Source organism: Corvus moneduloides, chromosome 30 (assembly GCF_009650955.1).
Source record: "Corvus moneduloides isolate bCorMon1 chromosome 30, bCorMon1.pri, whole genome shotgun sequence".
Lineage (NCBI taxonomy): Eukaryota > Metazoa > Chordata > Aves > Passeriformes > Corvidae > Corvus > Corvus moneduloides.
Genome location: NC_045505.1, coordinates 857,704 through 869,353, shown reverse-complemented (window position 1 = coordinate 869,353; position 11,650 = coordinate 857,704). Strand labels below are relative to the sequence as shown.

The 11,650-nt window shown below is 57.2% G+C and overlaps 1 protein-coding gene across 2 annotated transcripts; it reads left to right on the top strand.

Annotated features, from left to right (window-relative positions):
- Positions 1-6,027: 6,027 nt before the first annotated feature.
- On the top strand, positions 6,028-10,099 carry ANKRD33 (ankyrin repeat domain 33). Of its 2 annotated transcripts, none has more exons than XM_032093939.1 (5): positions 6,028-6,353; positions 7,139-7,455; positions 7,743-7,872; positions 8,568-8,708; positions 8,804-10,099. In XM_032093939.1, exons 2-5 carry the CDS (start codon positions 7,144-7,146, stop codon positions 9,580-9,582), a joined length of 1,362 nt encoding a protein of 453 aa, XP_031949830.1. In that variant the 5' UTR covers positions 6,028-6,353; positions 7,139-7,143; the 3' UTR covers positions 9,583-10,099. The 2 variants fall into 2 exon arrangements, with proteins under 2 accessions (XP_031949830.1, XP_031949829.1); XM_032093938.1 differs by having other exon boundaries at positions 7,041-7,455.
- The last annotated feature ends 1,551 nt before the right edge of the window (positions 10,100-11,650 follow it).

Here is an 11,650-nt window from a genome sequence, read left to right as displayed (position 1 = left end):
GCCTTGCATTGCCTCGCCTGCCACGCCCTCGCTCTGCTCTGGTGCAGGCCAGGCAGTGCCATGGGAGTGTCGGCAATTCCAGGCAAGTCAGGGGAGAGGTAGGAAAGGCAAGGCAAGAGCAGCGAGGGGAAAGCAAAACAGGGCAAGAGAAGGCCCAGAAGTTGTAGGTGAGGCAAGGCAGAGGAAGGTAAGGGATGGGTAGGGCAGGCAGGGACAGGGAGGCAGGGCAGGGCAAGGCAGGGCAAGGCAAGGCAAGGCAGGGCAAGGGAAGGCAAGACAAGGCCAAGCAGGGACAGGGAGGTAAGGCAAGACAAGGCAGGGCAAAGCAAGGCAAGACAAGGCGAGGCAGGGCAAGGCAAGGCAAGGCAGGGACAGGGAGGCAGGGCAGGGCAAGGCAAGGCAAGGCAAGGTGTAGGAGCCCAGAGTGCCAAGAATATTTCTCTGCCTGTTTTGAAGGGTTTTTACCCCCCTGAACAACACTGTTTTGACCTTGGTCCATGGAAAAAATTGCCAACGATCAGACAAGAGCTAGAAAATACAGTGGTGTGAATTAGGTGATAGATAAGTGAGATTGTCACAGGGTGAAAAATTTAGAGGTTTTGGGCTTCTCCTTGTAATAAATAGATAAGAGCAAAAAACATCAAAATGGAGGATTGTTGTTATTCTCCAAACCTTCTTTTTCTACTACTCCATGTTCTGCAGTAAAAGTAATTTGGGATGGACAAAGAATTCCACAGTTCCTGCCTGTGTTACTGAATAATTGGTAGGAAAGTGAAAATAATGTACGTTTTTAGTAACCATTGGTTAAATTATCTTTAAAAGGCTGTGTAAAACTTGATAATTCAGCTTTCTCCTGCATCCTCTGCTCTGTGCTGTGTGTGGATCATGCTAGTGACTCTGTTTCTTTGATAAGACTTAATAAACAACTATCTAGCAGCAGCAAAGACTAAAAGTCTCCATTTGTCTCTCAAACTAACTCCTGGCAAGGACTTTAAAAACTCTCTCCCATCAGGAGAGGTTTGATTTATGCCACGGGCTGTGGTGGCAAGGCAACGCAAGGCAAGGTGAGGTGAGGTGAGGTGAGGAGAGGCAAAGAAAGGGAAGGGAAGGGAAGGGAAGGGAAGGGAAGGGAAGGGAAGGGAAGGGAAGGGAAGGGAAGGGAAGGGAAGGGAAGGGAAGGGAAGGGAAGGGAAGGGAAGGGAAGGGAAGGGAAGGGAAGGGAAGGGAAGGGAAGGGAAGGGAAGGGAAGGGAAGGGAAGGGAAGGGAAGGGAAGGGAAGGGAAGGGAAGGGAAGGGAAGGGAAGGGAAGGGAAGGGAAGGGAAGGGAAGGGAAGGGAAGGGAAGGGAAGGGAAGGGAAGGGAAGGGAAGGGAAGGGAAGGGAAGGACGACAAGGCATGGCAAGTGTGGGAAGAAAGGGATAGGCAGGTCAAGGCAGGGATGGGTATGAAAGGCAAAGCAAGGGAAGGGAAGTGTAGGCAGAGCTAGGCAAAGCAAGGGGCGGGTTTGCCGGGCAATGAGCTATAAGAGGAGCAGGCAAGACAAGGCAAGGCAAGGAAGGAGGGAAGGGACGTCAAGGTGGGGGATGAGTGAGCAAGGCACTGCCAGGCAAAGGAGTGGTGGGAAGGTCAAGGGAAGGAGACAGAGGGGTCGGTAACGCAATGCGGGGTTGGGGTAGGAGAGGCAGGGCAAGGGAGGGGATGGGTGTGCAAGCCCGTGCCAAGCAAGAGGGGTAGGCAGGGAAGAGCAGGGCAAGAGGCTGGTTTGCAAGGCAAGGCAAGGCAAGGCAAGGGAGAAAGGCAATGAAAGGCAAGGCAAGGCAAGGGAGTTGTAGCTAATTCAAGGCAAGGCAAGGAAAGGGTAGGGAAGAGATGGGAGTGGGATGCAAAGAAGGCAGGTCAAAGGAAGGGCAGGGCAGGGCAGGCAAGGCCAGAAAAGAAAAGGGAAGGAAAGTCGAGGAGAGGGATGGAGATGCAACACTGTTCAAGGCAAGGTGGCAGATGTGTTGCTAAGGCAATGCAGGGTTGGGGCAGGCAAGGCAAGGCAAGAGCAGGGCAAGAAGGAGGAACCCAAAGGGTGGGTGGAGTGGCAGGCGAGAGAAGGCCCAGAAGTTGTAGGCAGGGCAGGGCAGGGCAGGGCAAGGCAAAGGCCAGGCAGTGAAGGCAAGGTAAAGACAGAGACGGACGAGGTGAGGAGGATGAGGTGGGGGATGAGTAGTAAGGCCATGGCAGGGAAGGGAAAGGTAAGCAGGGCAAGGCCTGGGGTGGGTTTGCAAGGCAAGACAAGGTTGAGGGAGGCAAGAGAAGGCAAGTCAGAGGAGAGGCTTGCAAGGGAAGGGCAGGCCAGGAAAAAAGGGGTAAAGAAGTCAAGGTGGGGAATGGGTGAGCAAGGCAAAACGAGGCAGTGAAGGGGTAAGAAGGGCAAGGGTAGGACACAGAGGGCTCAGTAAGGAAGTGCAAAGTTGGAGCATGCACAGCAAGGCAAGAGATGGCCTGGAATGGCAAGGAAATGCAATGTTGGGAAGGGAAAGGCAAGGGAGGGGGAGGCAAGGCAGAGGAATCATAGGAGGAGCAGGCAAGGCAAGGCAAAGCCAGGGGAAAAGGGGTAGGGAAGTCAAGGTGGTGCGTGGGTGAGAAAGGCAATGCAAGGCAGGGGAGCCGAAGGAAGGACAAGGAGGGGTCGGGAAGACAAGGCAAGGGGGGTTAGGAAAAAAGTTCGAAGAAACTATCTCTCATTAGTTACCCCAGCAGGAGCGGCCAAAAAAGGTATTGAGATTCTCCAACACCCAGAGAGGAACAAAAGAGATCTTCTGCCTCTCGCTGACTGGGCTTGGGAAACCTGCCCCAGGCAACTCTCTTGGCATCTGGGCAAGAACAAAAAAGAGAGCTCTGTGTGTGCCTGTCCCTGTCTTTTCAAGGGACCCCCCAAAACCTCCCACCTCGGCAAACCAGAGTAAAACACCCCATGGCCCTAAAGGGACAGTAACACCAACTGCGTGGATTGAGAGAGGAGAAATGTGGAACACAATGCACATTTTTGGAGACACCCAGGATGGGAAGTCAAAGTAGGGGCTGTGTGAGAAAGGCAATTCCAGGTAAGGGAGGGGAAGCAGGGCAAGGAAAATCAAGGGTTGGGTTGACGAGGCAAGGCAAGAGAGAGGTAGGCAAGGCAAGGAGAGTCCTAGGAGAAGCAGACAAGGCCGGGCAGGGCATGGCAAAGGTAGGGCCAGGCGTTCCCTCCTGTGGGAAAGGGCCATCCTTTGCCGCCTCCATGGCCAAAAGTGGGATTCTGCCTCCTAAAACTGCAAATGTCCAAGGATTGCTCCCAGACAAGAGCATTCAGGTCCAACAGGTCTGGCTGGGCTTGAACTCCCGGGGGCTGCCTCTCATCTTCCCCCGAGGCAGTGGAGCGCCAGGCTTTCCCTCCTGTGGAAACAAGCAGGGCACTCATGGAGGAGAGTGGGATTCCGCCTCCTAAAATTAGGAATGTTTGAGGATCGTTGCCAGATGAAATCTGCCAGGGTGTGGCTGGCCTTGGACTCCTGCGAGCCACCTCTCAGCTGCCCCTGAGACACTGGGTTGCCAGACTTCCCTCCCTGTGGAATAAAGCCCTCCTTCACGCCCAGGCGCCCGGAGATGCGAGCAGGATTCCCCCTCCTAAACTGCAAACATTCGAGGATCGCTCCCAGACAAAAGCTGCCAGGACCCATGGATCTGCCTGGCCGTGGCCTCCCGAGGGCCACCTCTCAGCTGCTCCAGAGACACTGGGTGCTGGATTTTCCTTCCTGTGGAGGAAAGCCATCTTTCCAGGCCAATACCAGCAGTCCAATGTGGAAATACACCTCCTAAAAGTGCAAAAGTTCGAGGGTTGCTCCCAAACTGCCAGGACCGATAGGTCTGGCTGGCCTTAGACTGCCAGGGGCCACCTCTCATCTCTTCCCAAGACCCTGGGGCACCAGCCTTTACTTCCCACGGAAAAGACCCTTCTGTCACAGCCAGGCGCCTGAGGCGGACAATGGGATTCCACCTCCTAAACCTGCGAACGTCCGAGGACTGCTCCGGACGAGAGCTGCCAGAACTGACGTGCCTGGCTTGCCCCGGCCTCCCAGGAACCTCATCTTGGCTGCCCCCGAGGCACTGGGGGGCCCTGCTTTCCTTCCTCTGCAGAAAAGCTGTCCTTTGCAGCCCAGTACCCACAGCCAGAAGTTGAATTTCGACTCCATAAACTGGGAACGTCTGAGGATTGCTCCCGGATGAAAGATGCCAGAACCGACTGGTCTAACTGGCCTTGGCCTCCCAGGGGTGCCTCTCCTCTGCCCCCAAGACTCTGGGGTGTTGGGTTTTTCCTCCTGTGGATAACAGGAATCCTCTGCTGCCCTGCCAGGCGCCTTGGGGCCGGATGTGGGATTCTGGCTCCTAAAATTGTGAATGTCCAAGGGTTGCTCCCAGATGAAAGCTGCCAGGACCAGCAGGTCTTGGTGGGTAAGGTTAGGGTTGGGGGTTGGGGTCGGTGTCACGATTAGGGGTAGGGTTTGGGATAGTACAGAGAGGGTTAAGTGTTTGGTTAGGGTTATGGTTAGGGGTTGGGTTTGCTTTTGATTTGGGTTTTTGTTTTAGCTTCAGGGTTATGGGTTTGGGTTCGCGTTATGATTTAGGGTTAGGGATTTTGTTAGGATTATTGTTAGCCTTTAGGGTTAGATTTTGGGTTAGAATTAGGGTTTTTTTGCGGTAGGGATTTTTTTTATCTTCAGAGTTATGTTTTAGAGTTAGGTTTCTGCTTATAGGTTAGTATTGGGTTAGGGTTAGAGTTTTAGGGTTAGGGTGCTAGTGTTAGGGGATTAGGGTCCTGTTTGTACTGGCAGCTTTTGCCTAGGAGCCATCCTCGCATGTATCAAATTTGCATTTTATATTCTAATTTCAGCCATGAGCTCCTGCAGGAGAATTCCTGTTCTTTTCCACAGGAATGAAATCATGTACCCGCAGTGTTTCAGGAGCAGATGAGGGGCTGCCTGTTGTGTGTAGCAACCACCAAGACCTTCCCGTGCTGCCACCCTCCCTGGCACCCACCTGGGCACCCATCTCAGCACCCAGCCCTGTCTTTACATAACTGACTCAGAGCCTCCTGGCTTTTCCAGGCAGCAGATTACGGCACATGGCTCCCAGGATGATTCCTTAAGCCCTAAATCTGCTCCCTGTCCTTCCCTGAGGTAAGGCAGAGCAAGAGGGCGGCAGGAGGTGTCACACCGGGGTGACACCGTGATGGCCATGCCACGCCTGGGGTCCAGACATTCAGCATCAGGATTCTGACACTCAGCATTGGGATCCTCGTGTTCAGCATCAGCATCGGGACTTTCAGCGCCAGGATCCTCATACTCAGCACCAGGATTCGCAGCTTGTGCTTCCCAGCACAGAAGAAACAGCTGGGATCCTTCATCTGATCCCCATTTTCATGTTCAAGGATGCAGCAAAGTGCCCTTTGGGACTCTGCCTCAGTGGCTGCTGAAAACGGGGAACGTGGCCTCCCACGATTTCCTTGGCACCAAACTCCTGCCTTTTAGGCAAGAAAAGAGCTGATCCAGGGACTAGAAGTTCCCTGTCCCAGATCTCACAGTCCAGATGGCCCTTGAACTTCAGGAAACACATAAAAACCTCCCAACCACAGACAAACAACAGCAACAGCAACAAAACCCTTTAAAGCTGAAGATAAGGGAGCAGTCGGGCTGCACGGGTAATTCGGGAAACAATTTTTGCAACTCCTGGGCTAAGGCTGCCCTTGGAGCTTTGGAATCCATTCCTAGTGGAGCAGGAGGGATGGAAACTCCAAGGCACCTTTCAAGGGGAAATCACAGAGTTTACGGAGTGCACCTGCACAGTTCAGGTGTCCAAGCCCTTGGCTGGAACAGCAGCTTGCCAGATTTATCTGCTCAGCCAATTCACCTGGATAAAAGGTCAGGTGGGAGGAGTTTTTGGGGTTTCAGCTGAGCCTGTGGGATTGCTCAGGCAGCACTGCCACGCCAAAGGGAGACAGGTATAAAAATACAGCCCAGGGCTCCCAGCAGCTCCTTGGCTAAAGACATTAAATCCTGTCCTGATCCTGCTCAGGGTGGATGGAGCCATTTTAAGCTACAGTTTAATTTAAGATCTCTTGGGTAGCTGAGCCCACATCAACGTGCAGGTTGTCACAGCTTTGGTGCCAAAAGGCCACTGCAGCCACAGAGCACAAACCTCTTTTTCCCTGCGGACGGCACAGAGGGGACATTCCACGGTCCCTTGGCGTCTCTTGGCTGTGGCCGGGATGCTGCCCAGCTGAAGAGGGACCCACGGGGATGATCTGAGCAGCCCCAGGGAAGATCAAGGTGAGAAGACCATCCCCCATCCCCTGCTTGGGAACATCTAAGGGGTGGGAAAGTTCAGTGGAATTCTGAAGGCTTTCCTCCTTTCATGGCACCCATCAGTTAATTGTTGGCTTCTGCGTAGGAGCAAAAGGGTTTAATTCCTGCTGCCAGGCTCAGCCAGCGTGTCCCTGCCCACAGCTCCTGTTCCAGGGCTGTCCTTTGTCCTGGGGGAGCCAGGAGCTGCTCCCGGCTGCTGTTCCGCTGGGAAAAGTCTTTGCATTTATTGGGATGTGCCCTGGATAAAAGGGGAGGGCGGCTGGGAAGGGCTCAGACCCTGTGTGTGCCATTGAGGGGGTGGACGTGTCCTTCCTACCGGTGCTTCGCAGAGCAGCCCAGCTGTTCGGTTCCCTGATGCGCCTCTACAGCCCTGGGGCCGTTCCCAACCTCACCGCCCCCCCGGGCTCAGCGCCTAAACTGCGGGACACTCACCCACCCCTCAAATTCCCGAGGTGTCCCCCTGGTTTTCCCACTGTGCCGCGGGGGGCTGCTCCCCTCCTGGGGTGTCACAGCACCCAGATACCCCCGTTTGCACGGGGCAGAGGATGGAACCCGGGCTGTGCTGGAGGCCGGGAGGCAGCCGAGGCTTCCCAGTGGGATGAGAGATGCCGGAGCCCCCATGGTTCCCACGCCCGCTCTGTGTCTGCACAGGGGGAGTGACAGTCCCGAGTGCCCCCTCATCCACCCGGCAGAGGCTCCTGGCCCCAGGCAGGGCGCGGGGCCAAGCTGGGCTCGCTCCCCCCGCCCAGGCCGGATGACAGATGCCTGCAGTGGAGGAGAACACGCTGCAGTTCCCACTTCCAGCCTGGATGCCTCCGACCCGGAGCTGCACTATGAGGAGGAGGAGGAGGACGCGTTGTCAGAGTCCTCGGAGCCCTCAGACACCAGCAGCATCTTCTCCGACGACTCCGTCTACCCTTGCTACGAGGTCTCCCCGGAGACTGACAGTGCCGAGGTCCTCAGTCTCTACCAGTGCTGTGCCAGGAATGATGCCAAGCTGGTGTGGGAGAGGCTGGAGCGTGGGGTGACCCGGAGTGAGGCCACAGAGCTGGACATCAATGGGAGGGTGAGTGGCTGGGGTGGGCAGGGTGTGCACCCTGCAGAGCAGAAAGAGGATTTTCCAGGAACAGGCAAATCCTGAGGGCTGCTGGTTGCTAAAGCAGGCGGGGCAGGAGGGAGAGGCCTGGCTGGAATGGGTCTCCTGGGGTTGATGCAATCCTTGGAGCAGAACCTCGTCCGTCCTCCCATCCTGCGCCTGCCTGGTTCGGGTGGGGGGACGCTTTGGAAGGGCCGTGGGAGCACCGTGATGGGAATGTGGTGCGGAGCTGGTGCTGAGTGTTGTTCCCTCTCCAGAACGGGCTGATGGTCGCCTGCTCCAAGGGCTTTGTGGACATTGTGCCGCTGCTGCGGAAGTGTCCCTACATCAACGTCAACCAGCAGGACAACGATGGGAACACGGCCCTCATGATGGCTGCCCAGGCAGGTCAGCACTGCGCCCGGCCTCGGCACAGGCAGCACCAGTGACACCCCTCAGGAAGGGATGTGACCCCCCTGTGCTTCCCCCAAAAACCACAAAACAATCTGTCACGAAAGCCATGGTCCCAAGGGATGTGTGACGTCGGCTACATTCATGGTTCACCTCAGCACTGCTTTAAAACTGGTGCAAAAATGGAGATTCCTGCAGTGCTGTTCTCTCAAAGGTGCTGTGTCGGGTGGCAGAGCCGGGCTGGAGCTGCCCCGTGAGCTCCAAGAAAGCTCCTGGAGCCGCAGGGATTTACCTGCCCAAAGGCTCTGAGCTCTGTGTAGGGCCCAAACCTCCAGCCACGATGGTTTTCTTTGCTAGTCTGGCTCCCTCCCCCCAGTTTACCAGGAGGGGAAGGAGAAGGGTCCTGAAGTGGGAATCACTCTTGATTCCCGTTGTATCCTTGCTGGAATTCATGATTTTATGGGGTTTTTTTTGCATTTTTGGACTCTTTTCTTTGTTCTCCACTAAAGCAGCACTGTTCCCTCCATGGCCAAACCTAAATAGACCCAAAGCTTTTCAATCCTGATCCCTTCAAACTCCTGCATATCTGCACCCCCACGGAATGCAGCTGCGAAATCCTTTGTCCAGCAGGCCCCAGCCGCTGTCCCCGTTAGCTGTCGGAACTCTAACGCAGCTTCTCTCTGGCTGTTAAGGACACATCACCATTGTCAACTACCTCCTCAACTACTACCCTGCGCTCGAGGTGGACCAGCGAGACCCCCGGGGCCTGACGGCGTTGATGAAGGCAGCGGTGCAGGGGCGGCAGGACTGCGTCACCGCGCTGCTCCTGGCTGGTGAGCACCTCCCCAGGGGCTCTCCGGGGTTTCGGGAAGGGGTGGCTCTGCTGCTCAGGGTGGGATGTCGTGGTGATGCTCTCCGCTGTCTCCAGGAGCTGACCTGCAAGCGGTGGATGCCGTGAAGGGGAAGACAGCCAGGGAATGGGCGACCTTCACCGGCCGCTTCGAGACAACCGTGCGCATCCGGACCCTCCTGCGGCGCCCGCGCGCAGAGCAGTTTGCAACCCAGTACCAGCCCGAGTGGCCGGCCCTGGCCGAGCTGGTGGCCAAGGCCCTGAGCCCCAAATCCAGGAGCAAGAGGCTGTCGGAGAAGATCCGATCCATGTTCACCTTCAACATCCCCCACGATGCCGAGGAGGACGGTGTGATGGACCACATGGTGAGGATGACCACGTCCCTTGCCAGCCCCTTCGTGGCCACTGCTTGCCAAACCATCTGCCCCGACAGCCCGCCCGAGGTGGGCAAGCGCAGGCTGTCCGTGCCGGAGATCCTCGGGCAGCACGTGCTGGATCCAGAGGACGAGTCAGAGACGTCCTCGCGCCCCAGCACCGCAGGATCATCCTGCAATGGCCAAGCTGTGTCCGGGGTCCGGCTGCCGCCGCCGCGCCAGCCGCCCAGCCGCCTCCTGAGCTTCCTCCCGCTGTGGCTGCGGCATGGGAACATCATCTTCCCTGGGGAGCCCATCCCCAAAATCAAAGTGAGCAAGACCTCTGAGTCCTCTGCCAGGGAGCGGACGCCATGTGTGAAGGACAAGAACCTGCTGCAGCCGCCTCAGTGGAGGTACAAGGCGCTGAAGGAGGAGAAGAGAGCGGCTGAGGAGGCCAAGGGCGGGGAGAAGAAGAAGAAGAAGAAAAAGAAGAAGAAAGGTTAAGGCAGGAGGTGTCAGGGTGGGGACAAGGGTCTCGCTGTCCCCCTGGATCCGCTGGCTTCTCTGGCACAGGGGTGGTTTTGTTCCTGGTGGATGGGAACGTCCAAGGGAGGAGGACACACCCAGCTGAAATGTCCCCGAGGGTTCACAGGCCCCTGCCTGGCCTCTTGTCCTCTCCACCCCAAGGGTGGCCACCCTAGCATGGTACGTGTCGTGCTGGGCACTTCTGTGCTGAGTCCCTGCACCGAGCTCCAGGGATGCCAGGGAGCAGGACTGTGGCACGAGTCCTTCCTCTGTTTTTTCCTCCTCTTTTTTTTTCTTTTTTCCTGCCTCTTTGATCTCCCCCAGCTCTCGATTCCGCAGCGTGCGTTGGAATGTGGCTGAGCAAATTAAAATGGAAGTGGTTGCCATGCTAACGGGATTGATTCCATGAATAAAGCTCGGGGTTGCTGTGGGGCTGGCAGGAACGCTCCCCCTTTGCTGCCAGTGTCCCCTGGCCACCCTGTCACATCCCCAGTGACGTTCCCCGCTCCCGTGTGCTCCTGTGTGGTGGATGGATACACCAGGGCTCAGCACAGCTCCACGCTGCGGAAGGAGCACCAGCTGCCAGGCACAGGCTGGAAACCAAGCGAAACCAAGCCTGGGGTACTCGTGGGCTCCATCCCCAGCTCCCCCCAGAGCTCCGGCACTGCAGCAGCAGGGTGCTGGTGTTCCCATATTTCCAGGTCCTCTCAAATCCAGCTCCATCCCAGGGTGTAGGAACGCGAAGCTGCAGTGCCGGCTCGTGCAGCGTGGGCAGAGTTTGACTCCAGGAGGTGCTCGGAGCAAAAGTTACCCAGCTCGTAAATAATTCTTGGCCAGGTGTGGAGCCCCCTCCCTGCACCACCCCCTTTTTAGGGGCACGGGAGTCCACGCTCCCCACTTTGAGGCTGCAGCTCCGCCCTTTGTGGGGCACTGGGAGGTTTGGGCTGGGCCGCAGGTGGGGAAGCATTCTCGTGGGGAAGAAGCTGCAGCGTCCCCGGCTGTTCCCCTCTATCCCTTGGCTCGCTCGGGCTCCCCGGCACGTGGCTGCCCTCCTTCGCCAGCTCCCTGCGGCTCGCAGATGAGCCGGGGGCGGGCGGCACATGGAGCAGCCGTGGCATGAGCCGTGCCAGCCTGGCTCCTGCCACGCAGGGGGAAGGGAGAGACGGGCTCCCGCCGGCCCCTCATCCCCCTCTGCCGCCACGGGGGTGGCTCAGTGACACCCCAGGGGACGGCTGGATGTGCCTGTGGAGGGTCCGGCTGTGGTGCAGGGATGCCCCTTCCCTTCTGCACGATGAAATCACAGCGATGAGCACCCGGAGGATGAAGGAAAGTCTCACTTTGGCTTCAAGGGGTGATGGGAGGTTGTTCCAGGGCTGGCATGGGACTGTGGGTCGTGGTGCTGTTTGGGTGGTGCCCAGCGCTGCTGATTCACCCTGTGTGCCCCAGACAAGGGCTGGAACCGGGGCAATCAAACCTGCGGAGGGTTTGATTTGCCCATCACCTTCCTCTACAGTCAATCCCACTCTGGAGGAATTCACTTTCCCACGGCGACAGTGCCACAGCTGCAGCTGGGCCCAGGGCTCCCACCCATCCCTGCCCTTCGAGTCGCCCGGGATTAGGATTTAGGAACTTTCAGAAGTTCTTTAGTGTTTATCCCCCCAGCGATGGTTAATGATTTAAAAAGGAAGGTGGCCCATTTGAAAGATGCAGTTGCAGGGATCAAAGCAGCCAGCAGCAGCGCTTGCCAGAGAGCTGGCGCGCTCGCCTGCCCAGAATAACTCCTGCCCGCCGCCGTAAAAGCAGGATGCCCTGTGTCTGCTCCCATGGAAGGGATGCAAGAACCATCCAGGAATAACCCCGGGAGGGGCCAATCCGGCCGGATCACTGAGACCCGCCTGGAGCAGAGATGGTCACGGAGATAAGGCGTCTGCAGGCACCAGCTTCCTCCCGGGCAGCCCCTATCTGATGGAAACTGCCCGTTTCCCCCGCGCCGCTTCGCAAAGCTCCCGGTCCCGCACGGGCAAAGTCACATGTGAAGGTCCTTCAT